Here is an 18,144-nt window from a genome sequence, read left to right as displayed (position 1 = left end):
CAGAGGCATTGTCCCTGGAAGAAGGATGAGTGGTGGGCAGGAATGAATGCAAAGTGCACCTAGTGTGAAGTAAGAAGCATGCCACCTTTACCGCATCAGATGTAATGTCTGTACCCTGCTGTATTGTTATCACCCCTTGGAAGCAAAGACACTGATTACAATGTAGAGATGAACAAATAGTACTGTTGTTTCTAACATTTATTGTGCAACATGCCAGAAGGAGCCCCAGTGTCCAGGACTGGCGCAGCAGCATTTTCCCTGCAAAGCATCTGCACTGCCAGAAGCCTCCTCCATCTTTAACACAGGGCAAAGTCCAAAGACAGCCAAGAGCATAGCAGGGCTTAAAAGTGCCTTTTAGCAGTTTGCCCCTACAGAGGAACAATGTGACCAAATTCAAAGTGAGGACCTGCAAAGCAGGATAAAATGACACCCAGGGAGTTCCTCCAGTTAGGAGGAACCTTACTAGGCCCTGTGCCTGGTAGCCTTTTGCTTTGCTATGTCACTATCTTTTCCTGTCTGTAAGCACCTCTGGCAGCAACACCTTTGGATTTCTCTGGAGTTCTCTCTCTCTATGTGGGACTTCTGCTCAAACTACAAACCAGGTTTCCTGGCAGCTCCTGCCCTCTCCTGCCAGGGTGACTGGCAGTCAGCGCCAGCAGTAAGAGCAGAGCAGACAATGAGCACATTCACTTACTCTCTCAGGCTTTTGCTACATGAAATTTGTATAGAAGTTCAGTGGGACCTTAAGAATATTTATGGTATTATGTTGGTCCTTTGATGCAAAAGGAGGAAGAACAAGAAAATAAGGATAATAGCAGCCCTTTCAGTGTTAACATACTTAAGGCTTAACTTTGAGATCGAAACACACCCAAATGACACTGGAAGAGCAGAAACTACAAAATATATCCTCCTTGTCACTAATTATATGCATCCGTATAAACGAGATAGTTTCTGGGTACAGAAAATTTTAAATGATGCCTCCCTCATTTAGGTCAAACGATGTGACCCTGATGTATAGACGTTTGTGCTGTCTGCCACTCCTAGGTTCAGAGCAGTTTAGATTTTATGAATAAACAGTTCTTGGCTGCTTCCCAAGGAGAGTGAACTGTTCTGCTTTCAGACCCTTTCCTCCTTCAGGACTCTGAAATAATACGTAGAGCAGGAGCAGTAAGTGATCATTAGTGGGAGTGTCTCTGACAGCTTGTCACTGCTTCCTGTTTGTGTCACAGCTGTTCCTTGGGTTATGTCAACTTTGAAGCCAAAAGGCATATTCAGTTATTTTTGTCATCGAGGCAGCACCTCTATATGCATCCCAAACATATTTTCCCTTACATTGCTGAGCCACAGTGTCTGCTTAGGATTAATACGCTGCTCATAGACTAAGTAACCAGTTTCATAATTAGAGACATTACCTTACTGTAGATAAAAGAATTTAGCCATCCTTAGGTGAAAGAAGAAACCGGGGCATCATCAAGAGTGAGAAAGGAGGAAATGCACAGGCTATGCTTCAGATAGCATGCACTCATACACAGTTCTGCAGGAGGTAAGCAATCAGAGCAGTAGCTTGTATACTCTGCAGTTACTTATTAACAGTACAGCCATTCTGCAAAATTGGCTTCCCTAGTCAAATGCTGGGGATGTGCAGGAAAGAAAATTAACAACACAATTTTGCATTAATAAATGCTCTGGCAGGTAACAAATTTGACATCAGTGTTCTTAAACACTTCAGTTTGAAAGCACTCTCAAATTAGTAACTGGGCGTTAACTTGGAAACCAGAATGGTTCCTATGAGCTGAGGACATGATGGTATGGAGTAATAGTTCCCTTCCTTTTTTATCTTTGCCCCAGAGAAAACAAAACAACACACATGCCACATAAGTGACACATCTTACTAAATAAATATTATTTATTTATTATCTAAATGCTGGGTAATTAGGTCCCTACCTTGAAAACTAAGAAATTTACTTGAATATATGGCGTATCATTGTATAGAGATGACCCTGGTTTTCTTTGGGCTTGGGTGGTAAAGCTTTGACCTGGGGAATAAGGTGCCCTTAACTACGTTTTCTAACTTCTTGTCACTCCTTTTGCTGCCTACCTCAGAAGCACCACCTCCTTTACCCAATGCTTAGTTAGCAAACTGTTTTTCACCACGCATACCCTCGCATGGCTCCTCCTCTGAAACACCGGTTGTTAAATCACAGTGCAAAGTGGTAGTGAGGTGATTTGCCAGATCCTGTATCGCTGACAGGCCCTGAGTCCTGCCAAGATCCTGCAAGCCCTATGAAGCTGCTGCTTTGTGGAGGAGCGAAGTACCACTTGCATTCAGTGAGACAACTGTTTTCAACCTCCTCAGGACATGGGCATGAGCTGTAATGCAGTTGTCATCAACTCCCTTAGCACAGGTAGACTTTTAGGGCATTTTCCCATGTAAAGAATAAGAAAGCACTACCTTGCATTGAGCCAAATAAGATCTTTTTTAGAAGTGATAGTTTTTGAATACTGAAGCTCACATATGAAACAAAAAAAAGGATGACAAAACACAAAGCAGGTATTTTCTGCTTGGGGTATTATTATTGATTAATGTGGCTTGAGGGTGGCTATAATGTAATATTCCCTCTCCTTCTCCTTGTGAACTACTCCCTTCTACTCTTCTTGGCCTCTTGAGAAAGGAGAGCCCTTCTCTTGCTTCCCTCCATTGATTTAGCTGTAGTCATATTAGTATGGAAGGCTCTTGACTGCCTGAGGTGACTGAACTTGTCGTCAGAGTTAACATAGATCACTGCTGAGCTGATTGAGGTGTTTGAAGAAAAGCCAGAATATAGATAACTTCCTACATATTAAGATCATTGAGAATTATAGCTACTAAAGGGAGAAGAAAAAACATGTAGTGGAAGTAAAACTAGTGTGAAAGCAGCAGATGTTGAAGTGATGTAAAAACCTGACTGACTCATCGTTCTGCCTCACTAGTAACTCTGTTAGAACTGCACAGTGCCCCTGTCACCACAGCAGTTCAGTGCACTTCAGAACATTCAGGAGAGGTTAACTTGCACTCCACTCATTTCTACAGAAACACAGGATTTTCCAGGCCAGATCACATGGCTGTTTGATGACTTCCAGTGCCTAAGCTCCAGAAGTGACCAGTACCAGAGCATTGCCTGCCTCTATCCTGACCTCTGAGTTACCCACATAGCCTGTTCTGCTGTGTTTTGTGTAAGAAGGAGAGGAATCTCTTCAGAGTGCCCCAAAATGCAAAGCCTGACTGCTAACAATACAGCAGTTCCCCTGGTGTGCCAGTGACAGCCCAAGAGCGTTTCTGTGACGCCTCCCAAGAAGTATGCATGGGTCCTCTGTCTCCAACCACACCATCATGCCAACTGTGGAAATCCTGTGGGATTTCAGTGGCTGGAGCTGAATGCCATTGGCCTTCTGGCTCCAATTTAAGGCATGTACTAGATTTCTAGTGGAATTCACCAGGCTGTGCAGGAAGAGTAAGTCTGATCTGTTAAGCCCATGGGTGAGAGTCATCCTCAGGCTGAAGCCATAAGATACAAACCAAAAAGATAAGATCCAGGGACTGGAATTTCTGAATATCATTAAACCTGACAGAAAATAAAGATAAAATAAATATCTATACGTGGGAATACTTTTAAAATCTAAGATGTAGTTTACAGGCCAAACCAGCCAAACTACTGGGAGCTCTCTGGTGGCTCGAGTGGTCTCTGGTCGCACCTCCGGTATCACCAGCCTGTTCCACGACACTAAAGGAAGAGGTCGAGAAAAGCAAAGTACAAGAAGAAGAAGTGAAACCGGTGCCGGGGGAAAGGCGGCGTCCCACGCCCCTAGCGTTACTAACATCGACACTCCTCTGACGGTCGTCGTGCTGGTTGCCCCAGCACTTCCGCGCCGAGAGCCATCGGGGCAGCCAGGGAGGCCTCCAGGGGAGGCGGGGCTCTTCGCTCTCGGTAACGGCGCAGGCCGCCGCCAGCGCTTCTCCTCAGAGACCCTCGCCTGCCCTCACCGTTCCCCCCGCCGCCCCGCGGTGACGGGCGGCGCCGGCCATCGCGCTCAGCACCCGGGACAGCAGCGCGAGAGGGGTATGGGGCGGGGGAGGGGGAGCCTCGCCACGGCAGCAGCGGCAGCCTGCTGCTCCGCCCTCCCGCCTTGGTTGCCACGGTGACGGGGACGCCGCAGCCATGTCGGACGAGAGTGAGGAGGACAGCGAGGAGGGAGAGGCCGAAGACACCTTGGGGGTTCGTCGGGGCGCTGCTGGTGGGGCAGGGTTCAGGAGAGCGCGGGGGGGAAGGGGAAGAGTGGACGTGACCGGTCACGGCGTCTTAAATACTGTAATGCCGGGCCTGGGAGAGCTCCCGAGGTGCTCCTTGCGCGGGAGCGGGAGGGTCGGCAGTGGGGCTGCACGGGTTCAGTTGGGAGCTGCCTCACTTTCTCCACAAGTCATCCATACTTTGCAGCAGTGTGTCAGGAAGGGAGGAAAGCCTCTGATTGCCGATGAAAGTATCTGATAAGCAGCGCCTCTGTTGACCAGGTCCTCTTGCAATCTGTGATTAGAGCCAGACTGGAGCAGCTTTGACCAAACTCCTGTTTCCCTCTGTCTAGTGAGGTTAGATTCAGTCAGGTCCAGCCCTCTCAAAGGATTTTTTTCACATTTAATCAGGAGTATGAAGGTGAGCGCAATGCAGAAGGTGAGCGACATGGACGTGGAAAAGCATGTCTACCCAATGGTGATACATACGACGGGGAATATGAACATGGTCTCAGAAATGGGCAGGTAAGAGTCTCAGAAGTCAGTGGCTGTGCTGAAGTTGCAGCAGTTCTGTTCATTTAGATGCTGCACTGAAACAAGGTTGAGGACTTACAAGTATTTTACCTGTAACAAATATGTTTCAGGGGACTTACAGGTTTAAGAATGGTGCTCGCTACATTGGAACATATCTTCGAAACAAGAAGCATGGCCAGGGGACTTTTTTTTACCCAGATGGATCAAAATATGAAGGTAAAACACTGAACATAGTTGCAAGGATTTCTGTAACTGAAGGGCCACATTCCCCCACATCACCCACCCATCCCATCCCCCCCCCCCCCCCCCCGCAAGAAGGTAGTGAATTGGAGGAAGCATTATTTTAAGAAGATAAATTTGCTACAAAATATTTTCCTTTAATGACTTTTTTTTTTTACTACAAGCTCTGAGAAGTGTGGGGTTTACTTATGGGGATTTACGTCAATTATTATGAAAAATTAGGTATTTAGTAGCGGTATATTCTTGTCATGTCCTTCAAGTTCTGAGAAATATTAAGTATCTTTTACAAATCAATGCAATCTCAGTAGAAGAAAATATACTTCTGAATGATGATTAGAATGATTCAGTATATTTTAGGACTTTATTAGGTCCATCCTTAAAAATCAGTTTACTGATTAGAGCACTTACTTAGGGATTGGATGCCTCTGAAATTTGAAGAGATTCAAACTTGCCTTGTTTCCCTTCTTCCAGGAGAGTATCCAAAATATCTGAATATCAATTAGTCTTCAAAGAACAATATTTCCCACCCTTCTTTCTAAGCCAGGCAAGAAAAACCATTCACATTGTGAATGCTAGGAGCAGAGAGCGAAAAGAGCAGCCTATTCTTGCCTTACATATGCACCTATGTTTGTTTTGTTTTGTTTCTCATTTCTCTTCAGTTTTAATAGAGGATAATTAAGACACAAAGTCTAGCATCCTTTTGAGTACCCCCCCCCAACTGACAGGACAATTTTAGGAAATGAGTCAAACTGAAGCAGTCCCTCTTTTTATTTGAATGGAAATGTCACATTGTCTAATGCAACTGTAATACATTACCAAATTTAAAGATAGGAGCAGGACATCACATGGCTTCTTACATTAATAATGATAATGGAGAGTGATAATAGAGACAGATGGTGATGAAAGTGAAAGTGAGGTCAGGCAGCTGCATGAATGTGTGTGGAGAGGGATGATGAAATTAAAAAGCGCAAGGGCTTAGAGTAAGGAATGGTAAGGAATCACAGTGGTGTCCAAGCTTTCTTTTCCTTCTCTAATAATTCATGTATGATAACTCTGCAAACTGATCACTGTATCACACAATGAAATAAATCATGTCTCACACTGTTTTTATCATATTCTCATTAAAGGAGACTGGGTGGATGACCAGAGGCATGGATATGGGCAGTATACCTATGCAAATGGAGACACCTATACTGGCGAGTGGTTTAACCACTATAGGTTTGTTTCATTCTTACAGTGATTTTTCAAGTCACCCAATGGCATTAAAATGCAAAGGTTATTTTCAAAGCATGGCTGACTGCAGCAAATCAAGTGCTGCTGGATGACCTTGACAATTTAGTCCAACTTGAGTCATTTCAGCTACTTAAACAATACAGTTTTAATACCTAAAGTATAGTAACATCCTAAATTCTTAATTTTCAGTAATATAAAGCAAAATTATTATTTTCTCCTTAGGCACGGGCAAGGTACATATGTCTATAAAGACACAGGATCTAAATATGTTGGTGGTTGGGCGCATGGAAACCAGGAAGGAGAAGCTGAACTTATCTACCTAAACCACAGATTTAAGGGCAGGTTTTCAAATGGAAAGGTAAGTGTGCTGGAAAAGTCTTTGTTCATCTGAACAGTTAGCATTGACTTGCATTGATGTGATCTGTTTCCACTTAAAATAAGAAGCTAGGCTCCTGATCTTTTGTAGTATTTCTTGTACCTTAAGTTTAACATATGAAACTGAATTAACCTGTTAGGACAGAATAACAAGTTTCCCCTGAATCTTTCCTTTCTAACTATATTGTTACTGGCTATTTTATGAATTTTGTAGGAAAGCGAATTTTACATTTGTATGCTTAGAATGTGTTAACTTCATAGTTCTGCTGACTTTCGTATCTTTGTGCAGCCTGTAGGTCGTGGCAAATATGTCTTTGATACTGGATGTGAGCAACATGGTGAATACACACAAAAGCAGGTAAAAAAATTAGTGCAAATTATACTGAACATTGGAGAACTCTCTAAATCAAATCTATTGTTGAGTAATCTATAAAATGCCTTAGAGACACTGATGTTAATGTAGATGTAATCAGTCAAAAAAGGGTACAAACTCATGCATTCTTCAGAACTAAATGCAGTTTCATTTTGCTTCTTCTTTAGCTTCTCTACTGTGTAATCTTTGACAAGTACAAGGTGTGATTTTCTTGTACTTGCAGACAGGAGTCTTTTATGCTTAGTTTAGAAGAATCAGGATCTTCTCAAAACATTTGAAGTTTCAAACCACAGAAGAATGTAGATGTATTTGTATATTTAGCCTGTATTCTGTGTTGTTTGAAACATCAGAAAACAAAGTCAAATATTCTTATCTTTCTAAACTGCTTGATGCTATGTGTACAGATGGTAATTTCCAGCAGATTCATGTTTTGGAAGTATGTCCCATTGTTGTCCAAAAAGCTGTGGATCTCTTCCCATCCCTGGAAGTGTTCAAGTCCGGGTTGAACAGGGCTTTGAGCAACCTAGTCTAGCAGAAGGTGTCCCTGCCCACGACAAGGGGTTGGAACTAGATGATATTTAAGGTCTCTTCCAATCCGAACCATTCTGTGATTCTATGATTGTTGTCCTCGTCCTGTTAGGAACTTAATATCTGCACTCCTAATAACTGTAGAAAGCAATTAGGATTAGGCCCTTTTTTTCCTTCATGCATGAATGTTTTGAAACATTTCTGATTAGTATGCTGCAAAATAGCCATATAAATAAATATATGCTAATATTACTGGTTTGATTTCATGAAAATGTGTCACATTTTAGCTTACAGTTTGCTGCTTCTGTTGTCTGACAAATTAGTTCTCATTACATACTCTTTGAAAATTCTTCAATGCAGCAGTTGTTTCTTAAGACAAGGACAAAATAATAATAATAATAAAACCTCCTATCATTAGTGATAGAGATTTGCAAAACATGGAGACTGTTTTGCTTTTTTGGCTAAAAGCATCCAAAATGATGTGTATCTAGTATCCTCAGTACAGTTGGGAATTGTTGGATGTGCTGATTTTGGAATATTAAACATGAATTTAAGAGCCCAAGGTTAAGCACTTGGCATTAGTAATAGCTGATTTCATCAAGGTTCAAAGTGTAGTTCTCTTCCAAGAATTGCAGCTGCTGAAGTTTCTCCACCTGTAAATACTTTAAAAGGCCATATCATCACCATTTTGAGCCCAGATAAAGAAGTTTTAGTACACAAAGTCTAAGAGAGTAACATCTTAGTTACTGCCATAATACCTATAAGATGAGACGCTGGATTTCATGAGCTGTTTTCTAGGATAAAGGAGAGGAAGAAGAGGAAGAGCCCTCATTGCTTGCTGAGCCAAAATGGAAAGCATTAAAAATTACCAAATTAACACTCCGGACTCCCCATGGGGAAAGCCCACCTCCTCCCAAGGAAGCCTCTCTAGAGGCAGCAGCAGCTGCAGAACCAGAAGCAGGAGCAGGAGGAGATGGAATGGAAGAAAGGCCAGCAGCAGCAGTAACTGAAGAGGAGACAGTTCCATCCATTGCAGGTTTGTTCTACTGGGCACTCCATGCTTTGACTTTCCCCTGAAACCATGTTTTTCAGGTTTAATATCAAGTGGTGTAAGAGGTTTATTTTGGGGGTTTGGGTTGTTTGTTGTTTTTTTTCTTTCTCCTATAATTTACCACATATTGAATGTTAGGAACTTCCAAGTCTATTGCTAAACTGCACAATATATATATGTCTGGTTTATCTCATAGAGCACAATGAGCTACAACTTGGGAAGCCTGTATATCATTTTAGTCTATATCATGGCTTGGTATACAAACTTGATAATAAACAGTTACAAAAGATTTTGTGGGATTCCTCCTGTGAGTAAAGACTGCAGACTTCAGTAGAAGTTATTAGCTACAGCATAAAAACAATGGCTGAGTGCAAATTTGTAAATTTTGTTTTCTTTGATATTTCTAATGTCTCCTGTTTCAGTCACTGATGAGTCTGATGAGGGTAGGTATGATGAGCCTTCTGCTTTTGAAGCATCCTATGAAGTTCTTAGCTCAGTGAGGGACACAGGAGAAGAAGAGGAGGAAAACAGAGAGGAAGAAGAAAACAAAGACCAGGAGGATTAAGGTGAGGAATGGGGCATGCATGCTCATTCTTCAGCCAGGGTTTGAAATGATGTGTGTCAATCTGTTGAAGTCATGCTGCTGCTAAGAGTTCTATTATGAAGCTGAAGAGACCATGGGAAACTCTATCTTTCATAAGGGGGGGGCAGTCCTCTATACATGTCAACTGGGTTTGAGTAATCAAGTTCATATGCTGTAACAGCACAAATTAGAAATGCCACTTCTGTGCAGCATTATCTTGCCTGTATAGTTTGACTGTTTGTTAGTGATTGCATTTGCAAACTATTTTTTGTTACAAAAGAGAGAAGATTTCAGACCCTGGGAAATTCACGGGGGTTTGAGCACTCCACTTTTCTCTCATGGATGGAACTGTGCATTCTTACTCTCTTACCTGAAGTAAAAATGCAGGCAAAACTAATATGAAGAAACAATTTTTAGGTATTACTATGCATTATTTTGAACAACCTCAAGTCAGTTTGTTTCTCCTACAAAACAAAGAGATTCGGAATTCAGAAGCCTGTTTTAAATAGAAAATTACTAAGAAGCAACAAAAGGATGCAAATATGATTACTCATATTTAGCCTGTAGGCCTCCACCCAATTCTGTTGTTTGCCTTTATTAAGTGATAGCATTTACAAGTTTACATATCTGATATATGAAAACATAAGATGAATTTATCCTTTTTGTAATCAGTCCATTTTATGATAAATCAAAGCTAAACAGTATCCATAGGGATCAGAAGGACTGTTAAACCATGTGAAAATGCCTGGGTGTCTAGGTCAGCTCTTGGAATTTATGTGGTTCATTTGCTCTCATTTTTACCCATCACCTCTGAAGGTGCTCTCCTGCTTCAGGGAAGACTGGCCAGCTAGCTGATCTTGTGTGTAGAACTGACATCCAAGTCCTGGGCTTGGATCAGATTAAGCAGAAATCTTAGCAGGTTTCCTGCATAACTCTGCTTTGGATCTGGCAGAAGTTCATTGAGCCTGGTTTGTTTCATAGTACCTTGGACTCAAATGAACATTTTGACTGAACTTGATTATAATAAGTTTTCTGGCCTACCACAATGAAGTGGTTCTGGTATCCCCACTGGTTTTGTTTATTTTTAAAGAAAAATGGACCCACGTATCTGTCAGAGACAGCACAGATGCAGATACACATGCATGAACATGTAGGAATGCGATTGATGTTCTCAAAGTTTCTTTCAGCTCTTTATTCCTAGAATCAGAGTTGGATGATTTTATAAATTTTTTAACGTAGGTGTACCACCATAATTAATTAGGCAACATATTTTCCTTTTGTTCTTAACAAGATTAAGTTTAGTAAGAGGAAATGTTTGGAAGAAAATACACATGCTGTGAAGAGCAGATGTAATGAAATCTGTTTTCTTGCAGCCGTGTATTCTCTGTCCCATTGCTGTCATTTTTTTCCACACAGGAATTCCATCTTTCTCACTCCACATTTCTTATGATACCATCTAAATAGGAGACATTCTTTGGTTATTCCCAAGTTACATATGGGCTGGCTGTCAGTCAATATGCGTGTACTGAGTCTGTCTGGCAGCTAACAATGTATAGCAGTTAAATTCAAGTATTGGCAGTGAAAGACATTGGGGGAGGAGAATGGAATTATGTCCTAGAATTATGTTTTAGGTTAGTAGGATTATTTCCCAGTATTTTGTAATTAAATGCTTCTCTATGTCCTGTCTTTACTTTCTCTCCACAGGAGCTAGTGGTTTAGAAGATAAGGAGGAAGAATCACAGTGAGCAGAGTAATTGGAAATAATCAGAGATGAAGAGCCAAACGAAAGGAAATTTTGGAGTAAATAATTTATTATGGTAGACCTGCAATATTTTTATTAATTAAAAAAAAAAAGCTGTGTTAAGATACTTTGAATAAACATTCTGTCACTGTTCTGTCTGGAATATGTATATCTGAAACTTTTATGATCTCAGTGTGCAGTCTCACAACAACTTTCTTTATTCTACATAGCAAGTAGTCAGTTGCTGGATTCACTACAAGATTATTCTGGATTCATGAAGTTGTGTCCTCATACACTTCCAGAAGCAAAACCAATCTTCTCCCACAGCTGGCAGTTCTCTTCCTTGAACCCTGCCTCTGGAACAGAGAACTGGGGGTCTTGCTTGTGAAAACAAAGGTAGCGCTAGGTTTCCCAGCTCTATCTGTATCCCCTGTCACTATACCAATTATAGGCCTACATTTTCCTAGTTTATTATTTTTATTGTTCATGTAGCTGTAGAAGCTCTTCTTGTTACCCTAAATCTCCCTTTGATAACTGAATTTTGCTGAAAACTGAATTTTGAGTTCCTAACACACTGGTACAGTGTTTTTAAACCTTTTCCTTTGTACTATGTTTTCCTTCCCCTTTCCGCATACTACTGCATTTACTATTGTATGTTGCAGCTCAGTCCCGAGTTTCTTGCTTCCATGTAGCTTTCCCTAAGCTGTTTAAAGAAGACTGTAAGTGGATTGGGATAAAAAAGTAGATCTTCAACAAATTCCCAACACTATGCCACACTTAATATCCACAAGCTGTCAACCAGCATGTTGTCCATAGTATCTCCATGGATTCAAGCTGCTTCTTCACGTAGAGGAAAACTCTCCTCCTTATTTTCCCTTTCTATTTTTACTAATGATCCCGTCATTCATTGGAGAGCTCCAGGTGTGTGAGCTGTCCCACCATGTTTTTCCAAAGATGTCACAGTTCTGCATCTGCACACAGAGCAGTTCCTAGTTCATTCTTTTAGTTTCCCAGTCTGGGAAACATTTGTATATATATAGAATCATAGAATCATAGAATCATTAGGGTTGGAAAGGACCTTAAGATCATCTAGTTCCAACCCCCTTGCCATGGGCAAGGACACCTCACACTAAACCGTATCACCCAAGGCCTCGTCCAACCTGGTCCTGAACACTGCCAGGGATGGAGCATTCACAGCCTCCCTGGGCAACCTATTCCAGTGCCTCACCACCCTAACAGGAAAGAATTTCCTTCTTATATCCAATCTAAACTTCCCCTGTTTAAGTTTTAACCCATTACCCCTTGTCCTGTCATTACAGTCCCTAATGAAAAGTCCCTCCCCAGCATCCCTATAGGCCCCCTTCAGATACTGGAAGGCTGCTATGAGGTCTCCACGCAGCCTTCTCTTCTCCAGGCTGAACAGCCCCAACTTTCTCAGCCTGTCTTCATACGGGAGGTGTTCCAGTCCCTTTGATCATCCTCGTGGCCCTTCTCTGGACTTGTTCCAACAGTTCCATGTCCTTTTTATGTTGAGGACACCAGAACTGCACACAATACTCCAGGTGAGGTCTCACAAGAGCAGAGTAGAGGGGCAGGATCACCTCCTTCCACCTGCTGGTCACGCTCCTTTGGGTGCAGCCCAGGATACAGTTGGCTTTCTGGGCTGCAAGCTCACACTGAAGCCAGCTCATGTTCATTTTCTCATCAACCACCACCCCCAAGTCCTTCTCCGCAGGGCTGCTCTGAATCTCTTCTCTGCCCAACCTGTAGCTGTGCCTGGGATTGCTCTGACCCAGGTGTAGGACCTTGCACTTGGCTTGGTTAAACTTCATGAGGTTGGCATCAGCCCACCTCACAAGTGTGTCAAGGTCCCTCTGGATGGCATTCCTTCCTTCCAGCGTATCAACCAAACCACACATCTTGGTGTCATCGGCAAACTTGCTGAGGGCTCGCTCAATCCCACTGTCCATGTCAGCGACAAAGATGTTGAACAAGACTGGTCCCAACACCGATCCCTGAGGAACACCACTCGTTGCTGGTCTCCAGCCGGACATTGAACCATTGACCACAACTCTTTGTGTGCAGCCATCCAGCCAGTTCTTTATCCAGTGCGTGGTCCATCCATCAAATTGATGTCTCTCCAATTTAGAGACAAGGATATCATGTGGGACAGTGTCGAACGCTTTGCACAAGTCCAGGTAGATGACGTCAACTGCTCTACCCCTGTCCATCAGTTCCGTAGCCCCATCATAGAAGGCCACCAAATTGGTCAGGCAGGATTTCCCCTTAGTGAAGCCATGCTGGCTGTCACCAAGCACCTTGTTGTTTTTCATGTGCCTTAGCATGCCTTCCAGGAGAATCTGCTCCAAGATTTTGCCAGGCACAGAGGTGAGACTGACCGGTCTGTAATACCCCATTTTCCCCTTCTTGAAAATGGGGGTTATATTTCCCTTTTTCCAGTCGTCAGGAACTTCACCTGACTGCCATGATTTCTCAAATATGATGGCCAGTGGCTTAGCGACTTCATTTGCCAGCTCCTTCAGGACCCGCGGATGGATCTCATCAGGACCCATGGACTTGTGCACGTTCGGATTTTTAAGATGGTCTTGAATCAGATCCTCTCCTACAGTGGGCACAAGGTCTTCATTCTCACAGTCCCTGTGTCTGCCTTCCAAGACTTGGGTGGTTTGGTCAGAGCCTTTGGCAGTGAAGACCGAGGCAAAGAAGTCATTCAGAACCTCAGCCTTCTCCAAATCCTGTGTCACTAGTTCTCCTGAGAGCTTCCTGAGGGGGCCTACTTTTTCCCTTGTCTGTTTTTTTATTTGCTATGTACCTGTAGAATCCCTTCCTGTTATTCTTAATACCCCTAGCCAAGTTTAATTCTAACTGGGTAAGTTAGAATATACTAAAGGCAAGCTCCCTTTTGACTTGTTTTATCTTTCCCAAGGGGTATCTTGGTCCCACCATCTTGCCCTATTTACTTACTACTTCTGAACACTGTTTCTTAGTGGATGGCAGTAATAGCCATCATACAAGGTATCAGAAGAGGCTCTCCAACTGCTACCACTTGCTGCAGATGCTCAAGCCAAGCACGAGTGGCTCTGAAGCTTTCCTTAGCAGCACCTATTCCCCTTTTATGGCTATTAGGGCTCAATACCAACTCTCTGTAGTCAGTCTGTGCAAGAAGGAGCAACATTTCTCCTGCTGCCAGAAGTCATGAACTTCAACAGCTTCCCTCAGGGGAGCCCCCATGCACTGCTCCAACCTGCACAGCCCCTAGACATCCCTCTACCTCAGGCTCAAGCTCTCACCTGTGTGGAGACCCTGCTGATATATAATTTACTCTCCTTAAAAATGAACAGTTGGCACACCTCCTTCTGCAAGTCCTTGGACAGATAGCATCTGGACCACCACACAACTCCCACAAGGGAGGAACCCATTCCCCACAGCCCTGTGAAAAAGTCAAACACAACATCCCGGGCCCAGTCCCTGCCTATGCTGTCACTGCTGATGCGCCAAGGGTACATTCTTCACTGGTGCTGAAGATCAGGCCCAGTAGCCCATCAACATTGGTGTTGCACAGTCCCATGCTACTTGGAGGAGAGTTTCTGCCTTTCCCCAGCACCCTTGCAAATTGCCAAAAGCTTTTCTTGCTGCATTCTTATCTTGTAGCTGACTAAGCATGCCTACACAGCAGACAAAAAACAGCCCAGCACCTCCTAATCAGTAGGCAGTCAACTACAGAACATGAAGCCCTTTTAAATTAAGAACCTGTCAATCAGAAAGCAGCCAGCAGGAGAGAGCAGCTGCAGAAGTCCCCGAGAAGCTACCAGAATCAAATGGCATTATATAAATAGTAAGCTAAAAGTACAATGAGGCAAAGCTGCAAAAAGTATTACACAAGCACTAAATGCCACAGACAAATCTTTTCTTATCTTCTGCAGGTGAATAATTCTGCTTTGAAACACATTTTCCTGATAATATGTAAGCGATACCCTAATTATTAATATATGTATCTGTCTGAATTTGACTCTCTTGTACTGTAGTATGAATGTTGATGGGCCTGGAGCCTGAGGTAAAGAGCTGCCAGCCAGTAGCGGGTTTCTTTTTCAAGTAAAATAACCAGTTTTGGCCCGGCTGTTGTACTGGTATTGCTGAGACAGGACTTGCGTTTCCTTATTCACCTCATAACAGGAAATCTGTACTAAAATCTTAGAGGGAAATCATTTTAAAAAGTTCCTTTTCTCTACAACTCACAATTTCAACAAAGTTATGCCTAGAAGTTTTGAAGTTAGTGATAAAAATGGAGTAACAGAGTGGAGATAAGGAAACGAGTCATATGAAATAGTTTATTACATCTTCCATGTATTTTTTCTCCTATCAGAAATTTCATAGTAAGAAAATCACCATGCAATCTTTCCCCTCCTATCTTACATACCATTTTGTCTGCAACTTCTTATCACACTGATGTGACTTCAGTGAGGATTTTGAGAGGTGTTTCTCTCTTCCTCTTAAATGCTGCATTTCCATTATTACTGTAGCTAGATCAAAGCAAACTTGGGTTGCTCATGTTGGTAGGTTTTGTCTTTTTCTAAAAATCTAAAAAAAATTAGTTTGTTTGGTAGTTTCAATATATTTCACTGTACTGAGAAATATCCACACAACGTATTTCCCAGCTCACATTTAAAAGTAATCTTTGGGTCAAGTTGTGTTCATTCTTGGGTAATTTATATTACCTTTTCCATGCAGCCCTGTACTGTTTATTAGTGCATGAGTGACCTCCAGTGGTATATCTGCAAAAAAAAAAAAAAAAAAAAAAAAAAAAGCATCCTGTCTGTAATACAATCACAGAAAACTAAGGACATCTGGAAGTCTCTAACATGTTACAGAGTGCTCCTTTTGGAGACTACCAGTCCTTTTGTTGGAAGAGACATTTAATTTCACTATCTTTTCCAAGAAATACCTCGAGGATCATTTGGAAACTAGTTAATAGTAGTTCCTTCATTTGTAAATTGAAGAGGGAGGAACCCCTGCCCAAACTTGTTGCATGAAGGTGAGACAAGCGGAGCAAAAAATTACAAAATGAAATCTATAAACCTTTGGAATCAGTTTTAAGCAATGTTAGGTTTGATGGCTTTGTAACAGTAGCAATGGAAAATTACTGAGATGCATCATTCACAGAAAAAATATAGAGTGCAGCTAGAGAACATATCGAGAATTCTTGTACAAGATAAATCGTTATAGTTGACGTAGTTTTAGGCCCTTATGACTTTAGTACAAACTGAGTTTAAGAAAAAAAGGCTAAAAGAACAGGACGTAAGGATAAGGAGTATCTGGGAAGGGCAGGTGTCCAGGATGGGCTGCAGTTAAACTAATTGATAAGCAGAAGGACAGGATGATGTGTCTGTGGTGTTAATGAACCAATTAAGCTGGTATAAACATCTAATGTTTTGAAGGCTGCCAGAAGTGATGAAGATTGTTGGAAGAAGTCAACGACCCTCAGAGACCACCACCACATTTTTGTACGCATGCGGGGAACATTCTGGAAAACGATGTAATCCGTACGTAGCCTCATGAATATGTATGTATGTATGTATGCCCAGTGGCTATATAAGGCCAGCTTGTGTAGCAATACGGGGACACGTGTTGGGAGTAGCTATCCCCTGTGTCTCCTGGCGCTGCAATAAAGAATACCTGCTTGTCAGCTTGAAAACTTTGTTGGCGAGTTTGTTCCTGGAGTTTTCTCCAAATCAAAGGTATGCTAGCCTCTCTCGTCCTTCTGCCTCTTAATTTTTCAGTAATGAATGAAGACCTCTTTAGATAGTACTGCAGCAGTCATTTTTTCAGACCTCTTCCTAAATAGACTAAAAAAAATAATGAAGCTTTCCTTCCAGGTTTTCAACCTTAGATTATCACTCTTATGTACGAATTACTTATTCCAAAGTTGGTGAAGCATTCTTTAAAAATATTGGACTATTTTAACCTATGCATCTATGTCCTGGGTTCAGCAGTAGCAGTCATCTTTTCTCCTTCTTAGTAGCTGGTGCAGTGCTGTATTTTTGACTTTCAGCCTGGGAACAGCGCTGATAACACCAATGTTTTCAGTTGCTGCTCAGTAATGTTTACTCTGACCAAGGACTTTCTGAGTTTCATGCTCTGCCAGGGAGGAGGGGAAGCCAGGAGGAAGCAGAGACAGGACACCTGACCCAAACTAGCCAAAGAGGTATTCCATACCACGTTATGCCCAGGATGTAGAACTGAGGGCAGTTACCCGGAAGGGCAAGTGCAGTGCTTGGTCGGGCTGAGTATCAGTTGGTGGGTAGTGAGCAGTTGTATTCTCTTCCCTTGTTATTTCCCTTATCATTATCATTATTGGTGGTAGCAGTAGCTGTTTGTGTTATACCTTAGTTACTGGACTGTTCTTATCTCAACCCATGGGAGTTACATTCTTTCGATTCTCCTCCCCACCCCTCCATGAGTGGAGGAAGGAATGGGGGGGAGTGAGAGAGCGACTGCGTGATTTAAGACTGAGCTTAAACCACGACAATCTAATATTGATTTAGGTGTCCAGCTTTTTACCTTTAAATCATAGAATCATAGAATTATTTGGGTTGGATGGGACCTTTAAAGATCATCTCATCCACCCCCCTGCCATTTTCCACTAGACCAGGTTGCTCAAAGCCCCCAAGGTCCAACCTGTCCTTGGGTACATCAATGACACGTAAGTCATTATGAGTCTGAGGTTAAGAGTCAGTAATCATCTCTCATGTATGAAGCTGTGTATGAAAAAAAAGAAGATGCTGAGAGTATCTATGCTCCACATGTCTTAGAAAATCATCAGGAAACTAAATTGTATGTGACTTCCAGAGCTACTTCTTCCCCAGAGATGAGGCCTTTTCCACACTTGATGTAAAAGCTGGTCACAAGAATTCATTGCAGCTAAATGAGGCACTCAGGGTTGTCAAGATCTCACACTAAGAAAGTATCATCACAGAAAACCCAGGAAGCTCAGGGAAATCCCATATTTTTTATTGCAGTTTGTCTTCTCACTAGGTGTTATGAGTCAAGAGCCCCAAAGTGCCCTCCAGACCTTTTGTGATCTCCACCAAACACTGTATTATAAAATTCAATTATTCACTAACTCCTTCCTATTCCTTGTATCACAGTCTTTTATTTGTTCAAGGCTTTCATGCTGTTCTCAAATTCAAAGAGGCTTGAAACT

General features: G+C 42.3%; 1 protein-coding gene across 1 annotated transcript; it reads left to right on the top strand.

The window, feature by feature from the left end:
* Positions 1 to 4,131: 4,131 nt before the first annotated feature.
* Positions 4,132 to 11,085, top strand: RSPH1 (radial spoke head component 1). Its single transcript, XM_057404993.1, has 9 exons — positions 4,132 to 4,253; positions 4,676 to 4,789; positions 4,909 to 5,014; positions 6,166 to 6,256; positions 6,494 to 6,629; positions 6,936 to 7,004; positions 8,346 to 8,583; positions 9,021 to 9,164; positions 10,886 to 11,085. The coding sequence occupies exons 1-8, from the start codon at positions 4,197 to 4,199 to the stop codon at positions 9,161 to 9,163; spliced, it is 954 nt and encodes a 317-aa protein (XP_057260976.1). The 5' UTR covers positions 4,132 to 4,196; the 3' UTR covers position 9,164; positions 10,886 to 11,085.
* Positions 11,086 to 18,144: the final 7,059 nt, after the last annotated feature.

This window comes from Pezoporus wallicus, unplaced genomic scaffold, assembly GCF_028554395.1.
Source record: "Pezoporus wallicus isolate ANWC-B61680 ecotype Strahan unplaced genomic scaffold, APGP_CSIRO_Pwel_v1 contig_1739, whole genome shotgun sequence".
Classification (NCBI taxonomy): domain Eukaryota; kingdom Metazoa; phylum Chordata; class Aves; order Psittaciformes; family Psittacidae; genus Pezoporus; species Pezoporus wallicus.
This window is presented reverse-complemented; position numbering and strand designations above follow the sequence as displayed.